Source organism: Sciurus vulgaris (assembly GCF_902686455.1).
Source record: "Sciurus vulgaris genome assembly, chromosome: X".
Lineage (NCBI taxonomy): Eukaryota > Metazoa > Chordata > Mammalia > Rodentia > Sciuridae > Sciurus > Sciurus vulgaris.
This window is the reverse complement of record NC_136471.1, coordinates 72599707-72620017: the sequence shown is the minus strand read 5'-3', so window position 1 is coordinate 72620017 and position 20311 is coordinate 72599707. Positions and strand designations below refer to the sequence as shown.

At 33.6% G+C, this 20311-nt stretch overlaps 2 protein-coding genes across 4 annotated transcripts in view; both read left to right on the top strand.

Moving 5' to 3' along the window:
- Nucleotides 1–5221, top strand: part of LOC306650769 (putative P2Y purinoceptor 10) — a 127893-nt gene extending 122672 nt beyond the window's left edge. For all 3 annotated transcript variants that reach the window (XM_079123053.1, XM_079123055.1, XM_079123054.1), the window contains exon 2: nucleotides 2615–5221. In XM_079123053.1, coding sequence (XP_078979179.1) covers nucleotides 2615–3650 — 1036 coding nt within the window. In that variant the 3' untranslated portion in view covers nucleotides 3651–5221. The remainder of the gene's footprint in view (nucleotides 1–2614) is intronic.
- LOC306650772 (putative P2Y purinoceptor 10) overlaps nucleotides 1–20311 on the top strand; it is a 195225-nt gene that overhangs the window by 122637 nt on the left and 52277 nt on the right. The gene's annotated exons all lie outside the window — the stretch shown is intronic.

Here is a 20311-nt window from a genome sequence, read left to right as displayed (position 1 = left end):
ATGGGGACAAATATTTAGTTTTGTCCTGAAAGCCAAACTGGTGTTATAAAATCATACTGTCTTACTATGAAATTAGAAAGGCTCTACCATAACATGCTTTCACATGCCACAAGGAGAGATAAGCTAGCTGCATTCTGCATTCTACTATGTAGTCCTTCCAATTCAGCAAAAAAGAAAGTGGTATAGTGAAAACAGCATAAGAGTTGGAGCAGGGCTGCATGATGGTAGATCCTATATTTACCATTTTCTATTTTTCTTACTTTGTGCAATTCACTAAATCTTTCTGAGCCTCAGTTTCCTCACCTGCATTCTGAGAGTAATAATAGTTCTACTTCTCAGGATAGTTCAAAGAGTTAAATTAGATAATACATGTAAAATCTTCCTTTTCTGATAACTGGGTGTATTCTTGATGGACACATGATGATTACCTGATTTTCCTTATGTGAGAACTTATCATCCTCCACTCTAAATTGTACATATGTACACAAGAGATTTTATGACTCTTTCACACATATCACAGATGATAGGTCAAGTAGTGTGAGTGAAAGAGAAGAGGAGAGGAAGTGAAAGTAGTCTTTAGAATAATGGCAGTTCATAACATCAACTCTTTTTGGTGAATTTATGTCTTAGATTTTTGTTCTCCTACCACATCTCTATGTATTAGAGTAGGTGTGAACATTATATAAGAAGCCATTCTGCCACTAATGTGGAGAAGCTAAAAAACATAATGTGGCAAATGTATTCAACATAAAACCAAATCGAAATAATAACAACAAAACACCCCACTGAGGAACAAACTCAATAATTTATTTCTTGTAATTCTAGAACTGAATAGTAGTAGTCATCTGAATCTAGTAGTAGTTGCTGCAATATGACAGAAAGTAGGCTTATAAAATTTGTCTTTGGGGCAGTGAAATGAATCTGACATAACTTTCCTATGTACATATATGAATATACTGCAGTGAATCTCCACATCATATATGTCCAGAAGTCTGGAATACTAATTATAATAAGACATACTCCATGTGCATATAAATATATCAAAATAGACTCTATTGTCATATATAACTAAAAAGAACAAAGAAGTTCAGTATCAAAACTTTGAAAAAAGATTTAATTCATATTTGATGAGATTTGTTTTCTATAAATATCTGAAAATTTTTAGACTCTATAGCCACATACAAACAAAACAATGGAAAATTATCTTTGGGAGGAAAACAAAGATGGGAAGAAGGATGTGTATGGAGACTAGGCAACTTGTTCTCCAGCTTGAAGTCATGGATGTTTCATTTAGTGACTGTGTGGACATAAAATCACCTTTTCTGGGTTTTGCTTCTTCTACCAGTATTATATGGAGGTTGAAAAAGATGATTTACAAAGGTCCTTCCCATTCTGAAATTTTTCAAGATACTTAAAGTAAAATAATGAGTCTATTGCTCTCCTGGCAGTCTTTTCTGAAGTTTATCTACAAAACTCGGACCAGACTTTGAGAAGATTACCCTAATCTCTCTTTGTGACCTTATATAATACATAATAAAAGCCATACTACCTCAGAGAATCAAGAGGTTAGGGCAGGAGGATTACAAGCTTGAGGTCAGCCTTAGTAATTTAGCAAGACTTTCAGCACTTTAGTGAGATTGTATCACAAAATAAAATTTAAAAAGGAGTTGGATGTAGCTCAGTGGTAAAGCATCCTTGGGTTCAATCCCCACTATTAAAAAAAACATACTAAAGTATAAAGAATTATTGAATAATTCAAAAAGTTTTCTCCTTACAATAATCAATGAATAAAAATTAAATCTTAATTTTTTTTCAAAAAATGATTTTGGTGGCCTATTTTGCTGGTACCCTGAACAATGTTAACTGCTGGATAACTTGCAATGCTAATGATACGTCATCAGTACAGGATTTCCCTTAGAGGGAAAATTGTTTCTTCATTTTCTAAGATGATATGAGGGGAAATACCTTAATTAAGCTTCTAAATTCATATATTGAAATATATCATGTAAATTTTGAATAGGACCTAAGCCAAAGGAGACAGACAAATTCCAGGAGAGACTCAGAAGCTATTGTGATAAAATAAGAATGAAACCATATTCCCATGTCTTGAAAATCAGCCAAGATACTGTCAATAGAGGCTTGAGGAGTCAGGACCATTTTCTAAGTGCTGAAGTGCCAGAATAGAAAGCTGGAACCCAATGAACAAGATGACAAATACAGGAGAGGCAAGGGTATCCAAAAGATGAGGCTGAATTTCTACCATCTTGACTGGAAGTGAGTGAGCAGTACTCACTCTAACCAGGGATTTGGGCAGAACAAATATGGCATGAAAAGAAATACACTAAAATACTATACTGAATTTTTGTAGGGAGAATAATTGATTGACTATTTCAATACACCCTTGCTTGCAAGACATAACTTAGAGAATCGGATTGAGCAGTTGTAGGACAGTTCCATTATTCCTTAGCTGATTAACTGCATGATCTTGGATCAGTAGTACATCTTCCTTGAGCCTCTATTATAATTCTAATATTCTATGTCTTTCTAAATATAAAAGAGATCTGGGTATTTGTTAAATAATTAATCATTATTTTTTTTTCTTTGCTTTGGGCAGGGATCATAAATCCACAGCTTACCTTGATGAATATACCGAAATATTCAAAATGGGTAGCAACAGTACCAACTATGCTGAGACTAACTGCAATGTCACAAATTTGACATTTCAGTACTCCCTCTATGCAACCACCTATATCCTGATATTCATCCCTGGTCTTCTGGCCAACAGTGCAGCCTTGTGGGTACTGTGCCGTTTCATCAGCAAGAAAAATAAAGCCATCATTTTTATGATCAACCTCTCCGTGGCTGACCTGGCTCATGTACTGTCCTTACCCCTCCGGATTTACTATTACATCAACCGTCACTGGCCTTTCCAGAGGGCCCTTTGTCTGTTGTGCTTCTACCTGAAGTATCTCAACATGTATGCCAGCATTTGTTTCCTGGTGTGCATCAGCCTGCAGAGGTGCTTCTTTCTCCACAAACCATTCAGGGCCAGAAACTGGAAGCGTAGGTATGACGTGGGCATCAGTGCTGCCATCTGGGTCATCGTGGGAACTGCTTGTTTGCCATTTCCCATCCTGAGGAGCACGAACTTAGGCAACAACACGGAATCCTGCTTTGCTGATCTTGGTTACAAGCAAATGAATGCTGTGGCTTTGGTTGCAATGATTATAATTGCTGAACTTGCTGGATTTGTGATCCCAGTGATCATCATCGCATATTGCACCTGGAAAACTACTATATCCTTGAGACAGCCACCCATGGCTTTCCAAGGGATCAATGAGAGGCAAAAAGCTTTGCGGATGGTTTTCATGTGTGCAGCAGTCTTCTTCATCTGCTTCACTCCCTATCACATTAACTTTATTTTTTACACCATGGTAAAGGAAACTATCATTGGCAGTTGCCTCATTGTCCAAAGTACACTGTATTTCCATCCTTTTTGTCTATGCCTTGCAAGTCTCTGCTGCCTTTTGGACCCAATTCTCTATTACTTCATGGCTTCAGAGTTTCGTGACCAACTGTCTCGCCATGGCAGCTCTGTGACCCGTTCCCGACTCATGAGCAGGGAGAGTGGTTCATCAATGATTAGCTAAAAATAAAATAAGTCTTTAATTATAACTGTTTGGCTATGTTCGTGGGCTTTTTCTAAAGGCCAGAATTACCGTCCAGACAATTTGTTTAATTGAACTTTGGAAACAAGAAAAATAAGTGTTTTATTGTGTGATAGTTGTGGTCACATGGATGTGATAGCAGAGGCAGTGTGGAAAATGTGCAAGAAGGGAAAACAGGATTTGCCTTTCTGAACTTAAAAATTCAAGGTACTTTATCTGTTAAGATACCTAGATTGGCTTTTTATAGATGTTTGTAACAAAGCAGAAACTGGACATTTTAGATTAAAATAAATTTTTTTTAGTAAACTGGATATTGTTAATAAGATACAACAAATACAGGAATTTTTTCTCAAATTTTAAATCAATCTCTTTTATGAGAAGAATTTTATTTCTGAATGAGAGACTTTCCAAGATATAAAATCACAGAAAGGCATGAGGAATTGAAGCAATGCATGTTTCAGGATGACAAAATTGTTACTGAAGGAAGGGTATGGAAAATCATTCATTCAATGAAAATTTAGTGGATGTCTGCTTTATTCTGGACTGCCTATTTCTTAGATTTTTCCATATATAATATCTCATCTGATTCCTCTAATACAAATGGTCTCATTCATACAAATGAATAAATGGAATCTCAGACAGATTAAACAACCTGCCTCTGATTAAAGGTGGTGAGCCAAAATTTGTTGAGTATACATCATGTACGCTTAAATTATTCTATATTGATTTCAATGATGAAGACATATACTAAAATTAAGCCAATGAGATCAAGTTCATTTCAATATGATTTTCCTGGGATTATCTAAAAAAAAAACTATGGGTTATGGGGGTGGCATGTCATACTTCAGGCTGCATGGTCTCCAGTGATAGATAAGTTGTCCTAATACTATGACAATCTATTGAATTCTCATAATAGGGGTCCAGAAGACCCAAATAGTTCATTATTTTCCAAAACATATATATTAAGGCTTAATGCAGGTTACACAATCTCCATAAATTGATGAAAGAAAGTTTTGAAACTGAGCAATGAACTTTCTGTAAAATTCAGTTTTTAAAAATATGCATAACTGCTTTTTTTTTAACAATATTACACATTACTCTGAGCAAATATCAGTTTGATTTTTAGGAAGCTTTTCTGTAAGCAGGACTCACAGAATTGCATAGAAAACAAAATATCATCATATTGTGAATGAATATGAGAAAATATGTATCTTCTTTCTGGCAATCTTCTTATCTTAATTTTCTCAAAGGTTATGGATAATGTTTGAGCATCATTATGAGGGATTTGAATACAAGCAATCCCTTAGCTTCTCAAGTTGGCATTTGTGAAACAATCTTTCATTCTCATCTTTTATGTCTGAAATTTAAATAGTATAGACATTTGTGTGGAGGAAGGAAAAGGAAAGTAATAGTCCTAAAAATATTCGTTTGAATTGATTGACTAGCAGAAGAAGAAGGGACAACTGAAAGGAGAAATTTTTTAAAGAACAAGGTTTCTGAGGAGAGAGAGGATTCTGTCATTATAAATTAATAAAACTTTTTTCATGTGTTTATGTTTGTGTGCACTTTATTAACCTATATCTGAAGGTATTGTCTAAACAATTTCCAGATGTGTTTGGAATTAATGGTAGCATTATCAGTATCATGGTATGGACACTACAACTCTAAAGAGATGACTTTGAAAGAAACCCATTTGAAATTACACTTCCTGCTACGTTTGTGGAGAAAAGGAACCTCAGCACTCAAGTGTTACATGCTTCATATTCCTTCCTCTCAAGTGGTTGATGAGACTTAGTGCTTCATGCACAGGATTTGTGGATTAGTGGGCAAGTTCAATGATGTGCCTTTCAGTTTAGCCACTGTTTAAAGGAAGATATTTGGGCTTTTTTTGATATATGAATTCATAATGTGGTGAGAGGGGAAACACAAAAACATATCCAAGGAAGCAATGGTTGGTTCTTGTATTTTAAAGGCTAGGAAATTTTGCATAATGCCAGTGGGAAGGGTGACAATGCTTGAGCTGATCAGATAGTACACCAAGAAATCATGGAGACTGCCTTAAGCTATTACAATTGCCTATAATTTTAACAGCTGTCTCTATATTTGTCACAGGGACATGATATGAGACAATGAGGACAACCAAACATACATTGTTAGTTTTTCAAAAATTTAACACTAATCCCTACATTGCCCACAAATTGCCATACTTATCACAATTCACTTAGGAAACATTGAGAATATCTTAACACTAACTAACCTTCTGATAGTTTTAGTTAAAAGGGAAGAAATTTAAAAACTCTTATAACAATGCATATGACCTTAATTGCAGTTTATGCATGACTGGTTATGCTGTTTATATTTAAAAGCATGAAATAATAGCAGAGAGTATATAATGTTTGTCAATGAATAAGTAGATTACCATTTTTATATTTTTTATTTTTAACAGACTGCATTTTGATTTATTGTACACAAATGGGGTACATCACTTCGTTTCTATGGTTGTGCATGATGTAGATTCATACCATTTGTGTAATCATACATGTACATTGGGTAATGATGTATGTCTCATTCCACCATTTTTCATACTAGATTACCATATGTGGTCATTTCTATAAAAATATTAAGCATGAGACTTTTTTGGTGGTACTGGGGATTGAATCCATGGCTTTGCACATGCTAAATATGTAATTCTATCACTGAGGGTTATCTCCAGCCCCAGCATCGAACTTAAGTTTGAAAATTGAACTCCTCTATTATAAAATTGCTTCTGTGAGAAAATCAGTTTCTCCTTCCATCTTTTTTGCATAGTTTCTATAAATACAATTTACAAAAAGATAAGATTACTCCTTATAATTTGAAATTCCATCCCCCTTTTAAATTAGTAAGAAGAATGTTTGTCATATTTATATTTTTGAGCTAATACTGTGCCTTAAAGTATGTTTCAAATGACTATGTCATTACAAGTTAAAATATGCTGCTATTCTCTAAAGCTTTGAGATGTTAAGTAACTTTCTAAGTCCAAAATTTACTACTTATAAAGTTTTTCAATACTTGATCTTTTACTACTTAAACAAAATTTTGTCTTAGGAAGAGAAAATTAATTTTTTATTTATTTGGGTAATCCTTTGTCAAAGATGTACAGAATGAATAAAGTATGAAACACTTGGTTTCACAGAAACTTAATTTCAAATTTGGTACTAAGGAGAAAGAAAGAGTGTAGCAAATTTCTAGAAGCCATTAGCAAAGACTAGCAAATTTTCTGATTATCTGAAGTTGGGGTTAGGGTGATGGATTTCTGTGACCTGAGAACTTGCTTTGAAGTGGGGCTAGCATTCTTTGTGGATGCCCTCCTATAGCAGGGCAAGAAGAACAAGAGTTGAAAGGTAACTATATCTGAATACTATAGATTGACTGGAAATGTATAGGAGACAAGTAATTAACAAGGTTGTAAAGATTAGAGATCTAGAATATAGAGGTTTTTAAATGAGAGATATAGAAGTTGGAGTTTTGAGTGGAGGGGTGAGGCAAGGTGGGTCTTAAAACTTATAAAAAAATAATAAAACTTATATATAGCAGATATTAAACAGTTGTTGAACATAAGAATATAGGCAAAAGCCTGGTGGCATATATACATCTCTTTTTACTAATTCATTATATATCTTAGGTCATATAGATAATTTCACAAACATACCTATATATAATTAAAAATATATAATAGAAAGTTATCACCCATTGAATCTAAATATGTGAGGGACTTTTCATAGATTGTTGTTCAATTCTTACAACAACCCCTCAGGTGAGTATCATAATTTCTCCAACTTTCTAGATGCAAAAAGAAAAAAAAAAAGATTATGAAGAGGTTAAATAACTTGATAAAGAATATACAGCTAATAAATGAGAGTACCAGGAGTTTTGACTTGGGAAATCAGAGTTGAGTACTCATGTCTTTGACTAATATACTATTAACATATGTATTACTATAATAGAATATTTCATGGGAAATATTTACATTTTTAAGGAGATTTTCCCTTTTATTAAACAAACCATACAATTAGAATGTTGTGACACTTGGAGTTTCTTTCACATTGTTCAACATTCTAAATTTTCTCCTAAAGTCATACAAACCATAATTTTCAATTTACAGTTACATTTTTTAAACAAATTTTTCAAAAACACTCAATTCCTCACATTCTTCTTTCTAAATTCTTATTTAGGCAAATTCTGGGGCCTAGTATGAATATATATATGAGGATACAGATGGCGTAGGCCATAAGTATATACATCTGTGTAAAACAAAAACCTGAAAAAACTAGAGTGAAATATTAGAGTACATTATCTTTAGGGGATCTGATTATGAATAATTATCATTTTCTATTTTATATATCTCTAATTTTCCAGAAGTTCTTTGGTAAGCATATTATTTTCCATAAAATAGGAAATATTTTAAAAAGTATGAGTTGTCAATTATGTAATTAAAAGAAAGTTAATTGCTTTAGAATGAAAACTATGAGGGATGGATAAAAAAACAATAAAGCATAATAGTTAGTAGACACTATATAAAAAGGAATTGTACTTTCTAAAACATTAATGGAATGTTTATAAAAGTTTATTATATACTAAATTATGAATAAGCCTCATATATGAAAGCAGTAATTATGCATATGGCATTGTATATTCAAAATTAGAATCACCAAGAACATAAATAGTAGAAAATGGGACACATACTAACCAATATAAGATAACTTTTAAAAATACTATGATAAATATAATGCAAACAAATTTGAAAATATCATTGACATGGATGGTTTTCTGTTTGAATTACCAAAATGAAGCAAGAATGGAAAACAATTGATTATACAAGAAATTAGGAAAATTGCTAAATACATTTTCACCAAAGGCAATCATACCTGATAAATTTTTTAAAACTTTCAATGAGCACATAATTTCCATTTTTCACATTGCTCCTAAAATGCAGAAACAGGTAAACCAATTCATTTTGCAATATGATTTTGTCCTTATTGAAACATATTAAAATAAATGTCATTTATCAAAATATAGTAAAAAGGTTAGTAAAATATTTGCAAATATAATTCAGCAGTGTACTAAAATCCTAATATTGTCATAATTAATCAGTAACTATATAACATAATTTAAGTGTAATTTCAGTGTAATCTCAGGAACATAAAAAAAGCTCAACATAAATTTTATTCAACTACAAATAAACCTAACAAAATCAATTCTTCCTTCTCTGCAAACTAAAATAGAAACTAAGTTCAAGAGATAAATTCAAACATTTGTCATCTGTGAGGGATGGGCTAATAAAGCAATTAGAATAGTCTGGCTGTCTTAACTGGCTGTTATCAAATAGTTAATGAGGTAAAAAAGCACATATAACACATCTTTTAGCCAGGTGTGGTGGCACATGTTAGTAATTTCAGAGACTTGGTACACTGAGGCAGGAGAATTGCAAGTTTCAGGTCAGCCTCAGGAACTAAACAATTTAGCAAGACCCAGTCTCAAAATAAAAAAAAAAAAGGTGGCTAGGGATGTATTTCAATGGTGGTAAAGTGCCCTGGGTTAAATCCCCAGTACAAAAAAAGCACATATTTCTCATTTGAGAGATGGAAATGTAGTTCAATGATAGAGAACTTGTCTAGCATGTGTAAGGCTCTGGGTTCCATCAACACCACCATGAAAATAAGATCAAAAAGCGGCTATAGGAGCTGGGGCTGTAGCTCAGTGGCAGAGCGCTTGCCTAGCAGGTGTGAGGCTCTGGGTTCAAACCTCAGCACCACATAAAAATAAACAAATAAAGGCATGATGTCCATCTACTACTACAAAAAAAAAATTTAAAAGTCAATAGATGTCATTTGATGATCACCAGTTGATCAAGAATATAATATAATAATGGATTTGACTATTAAGAACTTGAAGCTGACCACAGTGGCACACACCTGCAATGCCAGTGACTTGGGAGTCTGAGGCAGGAGAATCGTGAGTTCAAAGACAGCCTCAGCAACAGCGAGGCACTAAGCAACTCATTAAGACCCTGTCTTTAAATAAAATACAAAATAGGACTGGGGATGTGGCTCAGTGGTTGAGTGCCACTGATTTCAATTCCCAGTACCAGCCACCCCAAAAAAAGAACTTGAAGTTTGGGAGTATAGCTCAGGGTTAGACTGCTTGTCTATCATGCATGAAGCTCTGGGTTCAATCCCTAGTAACACACACACACTTACACACACACACACACGCACACACAGACTAAAAGTCCTTGAAAATTTGACCTTTAATGTGTCTACAGTCACTTGCAACATACAGATGCTTGACACATGGAAAGTGTTAGATTATATTTTGCAAAAAATATATAGTCTGTCCTAGGTTTGCTGAAGAAGAAATATTTGTTTACAGTCTCTACAAACAATTTCTATTCAGGTTCAGGTATAAGATAGTTTTGTACATAGACAGGCAAAATTGAGACACAACATTTAAGCATGGGCCAACACTGCATTTTTGGAGCATCTGGCAAATTATTAAAACTAAGAACTTTGTTTCCTGGAAAGGTAACTATAAAGACTTTCATAATAAAATTAGTGGGCCACCAAGAAATACAGGTCTTCCTTTTACTCTATTTTTTTAAAAAAAAGTCTTCTAGATACTCAAGACACACGAAGTGTTTGAGGAAAAGGAATTTAGCTTATGTTTTTCTTTGGAAAATCAAACTTACTTGAAACAAGTATTACTGAGCTTCTTTCTATGTCATCTGCAAGCCACAGCAATGAATCACTAGTTCCTGATACGTAGTGTGGCTATACTTGGAGTTTTGACATATATCTAAAGATGCCACAGACACAGATTCCTTCCAACCACAGACCAAAGGATGGTGTCCAAGTCCTCACTGGGATGGAAAACACACATACAAACCACAGGAAAAGCACATCAGAATAGTAATAATAAGTTTTAAACCAATTTAAAAGAAAGGAGAGGGAGAAGGAGAGTTTGGGAAGAAAACAGCTTTAATTTTATCTTTTTTTTAATTTTTTTTTATTTACTGGCTTCTCTGTCCTTTAGAGTTTGTTTCAAATCCCTAGTCTGGTTGCCCAGAGGCTGCCTCACTTGACTCTGCTGTTTTGACAGTCTCTGTCCTCAGAGATTATTTTGTTCATTCTCTCAGAGGATAAGTAAAATGGAGTAGAAGCATGACTTTGGGGTCAAACAGACTGGCTTCAAGTCCAGGTTCTTTCACTTACTGGTTATTTAATTTTGAGCAAGTCATTTTACCTCATTTAAATAGAATTTTCTAAGCCTCGGTTCTCATGCATAAAAAGAAACTACCAATAAAAAAGTCTCCCGTCTTTCATGAAGATTATAAGAAGAATAGAAATAGAAGGACTCTGTTACATGCTATATCAGTAGTTTTACTTTTCAATCTATATTTATTGAGATTATAAGTGAAAGATATTTATCCAGATTTTTGAGGACATAAAGTGAAATAAGACAATATTTGAAGGATTTTAAGATCTGGGTATTTATACCTAGCTTCCCATATACATTCACTTATCAGAATTTACCTGGTCTATGTTTCATTTCATCAGCTCGGATTTAAACTCTTCAGATTAGCAAAATAATCTATTGTAACATGTTCATGCCTCCTGAGAACCTCTTGGATTTACCTCTTAAGTTATATGAACAATTAAAACAGAGTTCTTGAAGACTGTGTGACAAAGAATGACTAATAGTAGGAATTTCAAGTGCCCCACCCATCCTATATTCCACATGTGTAAATCACAAGTGGAAGTGGTTTTGTGTATGACAATGTGTGAGAGACTAGTCTTGCTAATATTTTAGCTCAATGAAAAATATGACTCCTGTTTGGGAAAACAATTTGACAAAATGATATCAAGAACTTAAAAAATGTTCATATACTTTGATATAGTAATAACAGTTATAGGAATCTCTTGGTGAATTAAATTAGAAAAACAATATTTGCAACAAAGATTCATCCTTGCAAGCGGTGTAGATGACCAATAACAGAAGGGTCATTACATAACTGTACCACTTCCATCTGACATAATGTCATAAAGCATCAAAATCATTTTACAAATATTTTAATAAGATAAGGAAACATTATGATGTTGATTAAAATGAAATGCAAAGTTGGAATAGCTTTGACTATATAAAATAATTCATATTATAAAAATATATTCAAAAGGAAGAACTCAACTTAGTCATTTAAGAAATCTCCACTGAACTTTTAACTATTTTCTAGGTGCATCTTAGACAATGGGTACATACAAATGAATGAAATAAAGACAACCTCTACCCTCAGAGAGTAGGAAGAGTAGGGGAGAAAGCCTATTTATTAATTGCATGAAGCACAGTAAAGAAACAAAGGGAGTTATGTGAAATAAAATAACCAAAGAAAATTAACTAAAGATCTATTTTAGAGAATGTGTCTTAAAATAGAAAGTTATTAATTGATTTCTTGATGAAAATGTGATCAGAGACTGCAGAATGTAATCTATATTTGCTTTAAGAGGGACCAGTGGTTTAGTATTCACCAATTCAGTGTTTCTGGTGAGCATTTTAAAACATAATTACCACAAATAAAGAGAATTTTCTATAAAAAAAAATATATATTTTATATATATATATATATATATATATATATATATATATATGCAGGTGGTCAATGCAAAATTTGATGAAGTGACATTTGTGTTGATACTTGAATAATGTGAAGAGGACAGCCATCCCTGATGTGGATGAGGGCAGTCCAGGCAGAAGAGTTAACACATGCAAAGAACCTGAGAAAGAAATTGACCTGCTGTATTCATATAACATGAAAGGACAACTATAGCAGATAAGAGTGATCTATGGAAAGTGCTACGCAATAAATTTGGAGAAGTATGAACCACATTATGTATGATCCTGTAGCTAAGAATAAAAGTTTAATTACATTTTAAGAGCAATGGTAAGCCATTCTAATGCTAAAATTTTTAATGTATAAAATAACAAAAATCTACAAAATACACCTTGAATAAAAGAAAATAGTCAAAAGTTTTTTGTTTTTTTTTTTTTGGTACTGAGGATTGAACTGAGGAATGCTTTACTACTAAGTTATAACCTCAACTTTTTAAAAAAAAAATTTGAGCGAGGATCTTGTTAACTTTCTCAGGCTGGCCTCAAAATTGCACTCTTCCAGTCTCAGCTTCCTGAGTCGCTGGGATTATAGGTGTGTGCCACCATGCCCAATCAGTGAAGTAATACCTTCATAGGTATTAACTGAGTGGTAACCAGTTAGGGTGTGGCTGGAGGAGGTGGGTTATTAAGGGGTGTGCCTTTGGCATGTATATTGTGCCCCTGGCCAGTGGAGTCTCTCCTCCTCTCACCTCCCCTCCTTTCTTCTCTTCTTCCTCTCTCTCTTTCCTGATTATCATGTCCTGAGCCACTTCCCTCCACCACACTCTTCTGCCATGATGTTCTGCCTCAACTCAAGCTCTGAGGAATGGAGCCAGCTGTCTGTGAACTGAGACCTCTGAAACTGTGAACTCCCAAATAAACTTTGCCTTCTCTAAAATTGTTCTTGTCAAGTCTTTTGATCACAACAAAAGTCTGACTAAAACAGTATTAATGTTAAATGCTGATATCTCCATTCCTCTACAGGTAATAGTGATACAGATGTCAAAGTAGACACAGGACATTTATCTTAAGGCTCTACATTGGTTGTTAATATTATTGTGACTCCTTTATTCCACTTTCTCTAAAAGGAGCTGAGAAATGATTATGACACTTCAAGTTCAACAGTAGAGATCCTGATGCTGAGTGACACTCATGACTCAGCCAAATAGCAGTGAACCTCACTCCACATATGAACTAGCCCTACTCAATTCTTGGCAATACTTCCACTCATAGAATAGGGAAGACAAAAACCCCAAACCAACAACCAGGCCTTGACTAGGAACAACTAGAGGGGGACTTCATGTCCCACTCCTGGACATCTACACATACAGCAAAAACAGAAGTACCTAGAATAAAAAATACAACTAACCACAAAAGACCACATGGAAAAAAAGAGGAAGAGAAATCCATCTCAATTGATGTGGAAGTCCAAGAGCTCTGAAAATTTGAGGAAAGAGGCAAACAAATCTCATGCCAAAATTGATAATCCTCAAGCAAAGGAAGCTTTTTGTTTGCTGATGACATGATCCCACATCTAGACTTGGAAGACCAAAAAAATAAATAAATAAATAAAAAACCTACCAAAGACTTCTAGAACTGATAAATAAAAGAAGAAATAAAATACTTTGAATTACTCTAACTAAAGAGGTGAATGATCTCTACAATAAACCTACAGAACAACAATGAAAGAACTTGAAGACCTTAGAAGATGGGAAAGACCTTCCATGTTCTTGAATAGGATGAATTTATATTGTTAAAATGGCCATATTGCCAAGGTATTCTACAGAGTCAATGTAATCAAAATATCAGTCACATTCTTCACAACTAGAACAAACAGTCCTAAAATTCATCTGGAAGAGTATGAGACTCAGAATAGCCAAAAAATTCATCAACAATAAGAGTGATGCTAGAAGCATCAAAATACTGAGCTTCAAATTATACTGTACAGCTATACTAACGAAAACAGCATGGTACTGTCATCAAAATAGAAATAAAGACTAATGGAACAGAATAGAAGACACAGAGACAATCCCACATAATTACAGTCATTCAATATGTGACAAAGGTGCAAAAATATATGTTAGAGAAGATAGGCATTTTAACAAGTGATGCTGGGTAAACTGGATATTCATACGTACAAAAATGAAACTAGATCCTTATTTCTCATGCTGCACAAAAGTCAAATCAAATACTCAGGAATTAGAGCAGAAACTTTAACTGCTAGAAGAAAACAAAAGGTCAACACTCCAATATATTGGCACAGGCACTGACTTCCTTAACAAGACCCAGAAATCTCAAAAAATAAACCAACAATCAAGAAGTGTGAAAACATCAAAATTAAAAAAAGCTTCTACACAGCAAGGAAATGCTAAAAAAGCATGAAGAGAGAGACTAAAGAATGGAAGAGAATCTTTTCCAGGTACTCTGCTGACAGTGGATTAATATCTAGAATATATAAAGAACTCAAAAACCTTAATGCCAATAAAATAAATAACCCTCTACACAATCCAAAGTTCCTCCATCCTTCTCTTGCCCCCCCACCCTCCCTATTTATGTATCATCATCCACTTATGAGAGAAAACATTTGACCTTTGGTTTGTTGAGCTTGGTTTATTTCACTTAACATGGGAAAAGGAAAGACAGTGGACTGAGAGAGACAGTATTACCCTATGTACATGTATGATTACATGAATGCTGTGAATCTACATTGTATATAGCCATGGAACTGAAAATGTTGTACCCCATTTGTGTACAATGAATCAAATAAATGCAGTCTGTAAAAATAAAATTAAAAATAAAACAACCCAATCAATAAATGGGTAGAAGAACTAAAAAGACATTTCTCAAAAGAAACACAAATGGCCAACAAATATATGAAAAACTATTCGTCATCTGTAGTAGTCAGGAAAATGCAAATTAAAACTACTTTGGGATTTCATCTCAGTCCAGTTAGAATGACAATTTTCAAGAATACAAATAATATTATATGCTAGTGACAATGTGGGGGGAAGGTACACTTATACACTGTTGTTGGGACTGCAAATTAGTTCAACACTCCGGAAAGCAGTATGGTTGTTTCTCCAAAATCTAGGAATGGAACCACTGTATGATCTAGCTTTCCCACTCCTGGATATTGAGCCAAAAGAACTATAATCAGCATACTATACAGATACAGCCACATCAATGTTTCTAGCAGCACAACTCACAATAGCAAAGTTATGGAACCAGCCAAGGTGCCCTTCATTAGATGTGGAATATATCCACAATGGGATTTTATTCTGCCATATAGAAGAATAAAATTATGGCATTTGCTTGCAAATGGATAGAACTAGAGAACATCATGCTATGTGAAATAAACTAGACTTAGAAAATCAAGGGTTGGATATTTTCCCTCATGCTAGAGCAAAAAGTAAGAGGATGAAAGGTGGTGTTCTTATATCATAACAATAGAAAGAAGATTAGTAGAGTCAAAGTACATTGATGGGGCTGGAGGAGGGACAGGAAAGGTGTGAAATGCAGAATGAATTTGACAAAATTCCACTAGGTGCATGTATAAATATACCATGGTGAATTCCACTTTTATGTATACAAGTAAAGTGCCAATTATAAATAAATAAATAAATGAGTGAAAGTTATACCAGTAGGGAGGAGAAAGAGGAATGGGGGACAAAATGGGGCCCTGGGGACTAAAATGGAGTAAATTAAATTCCATATGTGTAGGATTATGTTGAAATGAGTGAAACTATTAAATACAACTCTAATTCACTAATAAAAGTCAAAAAGTTTAATGTGTAGTTTTAAATATTTTAGCAACATGTCCCCTTTCTTCAAGTCATCACCAGCAAATATTAGCTGAGTGAAGTCATATGACAGATCCTGGAGGTACATAAAGGAAGATGGAAAACACAAACTTTAAGCAAACTGATACAATATGGGAAAAGCATTAGATGGTAAGAGAAGACATTTCATATATTTATGTATTATTCTGAGTGTCTACAAGAGATGCCAGAATGGTACTATCATACTAGAAATTACCTCTGTGCTTGAAAACACAAGATCCAAGTATTACCTGGATTCATCAATTGTGTTGACAAATGTAAAATGTTAACCTAACACAATTCTTGATAGCAATAGGAAAATAGCAAATACTTGATGAACACTATGAGTCAGACACTGGGTCAAGATGTGTATATTTAACTTTTGAAAAAGTCTATGACATATATAATATTATCATTTCCATCTTATACATAATATAATTGAAGTGTAGAGTGATTATATACTTGGACCTATATCATATACCTGGAAAGCTTTGATTTCTAAGAATCTGAACACTTATACTGGATAACAGCGAGCATAAAATTGATAAACTTATATAGCATTTTACCTTTTATAAAGTGCTGTTTCATAAACTTATTCAATACTTACCAACATCATTTGAGATGAGTATTATTACTGTCCCTGTTTTGCTGATTAGAGAATGGGCTCAGGGAAGTGAAATGAAGTAAACCCAAGACCAGAGAGCCAGAAAAGACTCAGGCTAAGTTTATCTAACTCCAAATTCTACATTATTCCCATGACTCTATAATCTGTGGTTATTAGTTTCCACATTTTGGGTCATCTCAGAATGTAGCACATGACACCTAATCATTCTAAATCTTACTGATACAATCCAGCTGATGCTTTGTTGCTCCCAACTTGACATGAAACTCTGGTCATTGAAGCCTCATAAAGAACATCTCTACTGTGGTGGTAGAGATATATTAAAATGTTTTTGCATGTGCATAAGGAGAAAGGGAAAGAAACAGACATACTCAGATTCAGAAAGCAAGTCAGAGAAAGAGAATAAAGCAGAGATAGACACAAAGGCAATTTGAAACAAAGAATAAAGAGAAAAGATACTATGGAAGCAATCTTTAGGAATACACATTAAAATAATGAGATATTTATTTGGGGACATCAAGAATTATTTTAAAGATTTATTTTAAAGAAAAATAGTAAACAATGATGAAACTGTTGACAGATTCCAAATTAGTATATTCTCACAATCTCTATCACCACAGTACAGATGTTCATTTTAAGGTTTTAGTGACCACAGAGTTTAATATTAAATTGGGAGCAAGAAAGCATCTGATGGATTGCATCATTAAGATTTGGACATGATTAAGGTATAATGTACTGCATTTTGAGAAAACCTAAATTGTGGAAACCAGTAACCACAGACTGTGACATTGTGAAAAGAACATATAATTTGGAGCAGATAATCTGATTCCTTATTGACTCTCTAACATTGGGTTTACTTTACTTCACTTCTCTGAGTTTTTTTCCCTATTCAGGAAAAGGGAGATAGCAATAATACAATACGTGTCTCAGGATTTTAGTAAGGATTAAATGAATTTATAAGATAGCCCTGTGTAAAAGGTAAAGTGCTATAAAAATAATGTTCCTTGGAAGGTAAGGTTTGCATTTTAAAAATCCTTAAAAATAACAATTTTGACATTTGACCTTGCAATTGAAGTAACAATTTAGCCTAAAGAAATAATAAAGGACACATACCAATTTATCTACAAAGATGCTTATCATGGTATACTTAATAAGAATAAAATATTGGTGACAATTTAAATAGTATCTTCAATTGTGATCTATACAATCAAGAGAATAAATATGATAGTCATTTAAAATGGCATTGTGTGTAGATTATTATTTATATAGGGAGAAATAGTCACAATACACTGTTAATAGGACAAGTAGATTATACAATATAAACATTATGTTTCTAACTTTATTTCCATGAATGCATGGGCAATAAAATAGTGAATTGTACTTTTGCATCTTTTTCCTTCTTTCTTGTTTTGTTGCTTTGTTCCTCCTTTTATATCTCCTATTTTGCTTCATTGTGTCTGAAAATACTTTCTCATTGAAAGTGAATAACTTTTGTAATTAAAAAGAAAAGCTATTTCAAGTAAAAATGAAAAGGTATTTCTACTAGAGAAAGTAGATTAAAGGAAAACAAGAAGAAACTTTGATGAGAGATCATACTGAAGAAGATACTTGAAAAATACATAATCACTTCTCTCTCTCTCTAAAGCTTAAAAGCTGTTCATTAAAAGTGTTCTGCTCACTAAACTAATCAGAGAGACTTGTCAAAGGAAATTTTCTTTCAAGACGATCCTTTCTACCCTCTTCACACAAGAACACGTTAATTAATAGCTCATTTCAAGTCTGGAAAGACAACTGCAAAATAGTCTTTTATCAACTTATTGCATAATCTAAAAGAAGTTCTCCAATTTTTTTTTCCATTTTTCACAACTACTAGGAGTAAACCTGGATTTGTTGATAAAATTACTTTTGGTCATGGTTAAACAGCATTAGTAAAAGTTTCAGCATTAAGGACATTTAATATGAAGTCCTGCCTCTCCCGTATCTTTATCAAAAGTGAAAACTTGCATTAGCTTTCAGTATTAGACGAATCCTCAAGGATGCTGCATTTTCACATGCTAAGATTTCCGTATGCCTTCTCAGCTGTCCTGTCTGCTTCAACATAAAAACATCAAAAGTAGAGGTTCCTTCATAAGGTCCAATGTAAAATCTCAATAGTCTTTAGGGATCTTCATGTTTACATACCAAACACACAAAGGACCACATCCTAGCACCCTGGTGTAGTTTCTTCTATGTTACTAAATTATGTGCTAAATTTCAAGCCCATGAAAAGTGATTAGAGAAGGAAGAAGCAACAGTGTATTTAGTGAAGGATTTTGTGACGACTGAAGGAATTTGATGGTTCTATAGCTCTGACCTATCCTGGCAAAATATCAATACAATATTATGGGTAAGGGGTTGTAGAGGCATAGTGTCTTCTAATACAAATGTGGAAAATGCTAATAAGTAGGTAATAGCAATCGTATTAGTCAGGTTATCCATAAAAAAAGAACCAATAAGATATGTGTGGATACATAAGGAAAAATTTGTTATGGAAATTTGTTCACACAATTAAAAAGGCTAAGAAACCCCACCATGTGCTCTCTGCAGACTGGAAAACCAGGAAAGCTGGTGGTATAATTCAGCATCAAGGCTGAAGTCCTGAGAACAGGGCAGAGTAAGATCAGTAATTCTAATGTAAGTACCAGAGTCCAAAGACCCCCAAATCAGGATATCCCAGGTCTGAGGGAAGAAGATGGACTTCCCAGCTCAAGAAGAGACAGGAAGAGAATTTACCCATCCACATCATTTTTGTTCTTTCGGTACCCTCAAGTATGATGATACTTACCTGCATTGGTGAAGGCATACTTTCTTTACTAAAATGTTCTGATTCAAATGTTAACCTCTTCCAGAAACACCCTTATAGACACACCCAGAAATAATGCTTTACCAGTTATTTGGGTATTCTATTAACTCAGGCAAGTTCACACATAAAATTAACTATCATGTGTCTACACCTTGTCAACTTGGCACCCATTTAAGCTTCTTAAACCATATTTAATCTCCAAACGAAGATAAAATAAGGTCATATCTATGCTTTACATGATAAAACAATCCTGTACCAGCAAAAACATATTCCCCAACAGAGGATGTGAAATCCTTCAGTGACATTTACTCTTCTTTTATATACTATAACTTAAATAAATATTATGTAAGATTAGACATACTTAAATAACAATAAAAAATCAAAACATATTACACAATGTGTGAACATAAGAGGAAAGAAAAAAGAGATATTGCTTTATATATATGTATATTTACATATTTGTGTGCATGCTACATATATTTGTATATAAACATAGATGTGCAAATATTTATAATAAAATAAGTTTGTAATGCTTATGACAATCACACTCCTCATTTCTGTAACTGGTTACATAGTGGTAGTTGGTATTTATAAATGCTTTTTTCTGTTACACATTCGGTGTTTCTGTTTCCTTCACTAAGCACTTCAGTTGTTCATTATCTATATTTGGTGGAATGAC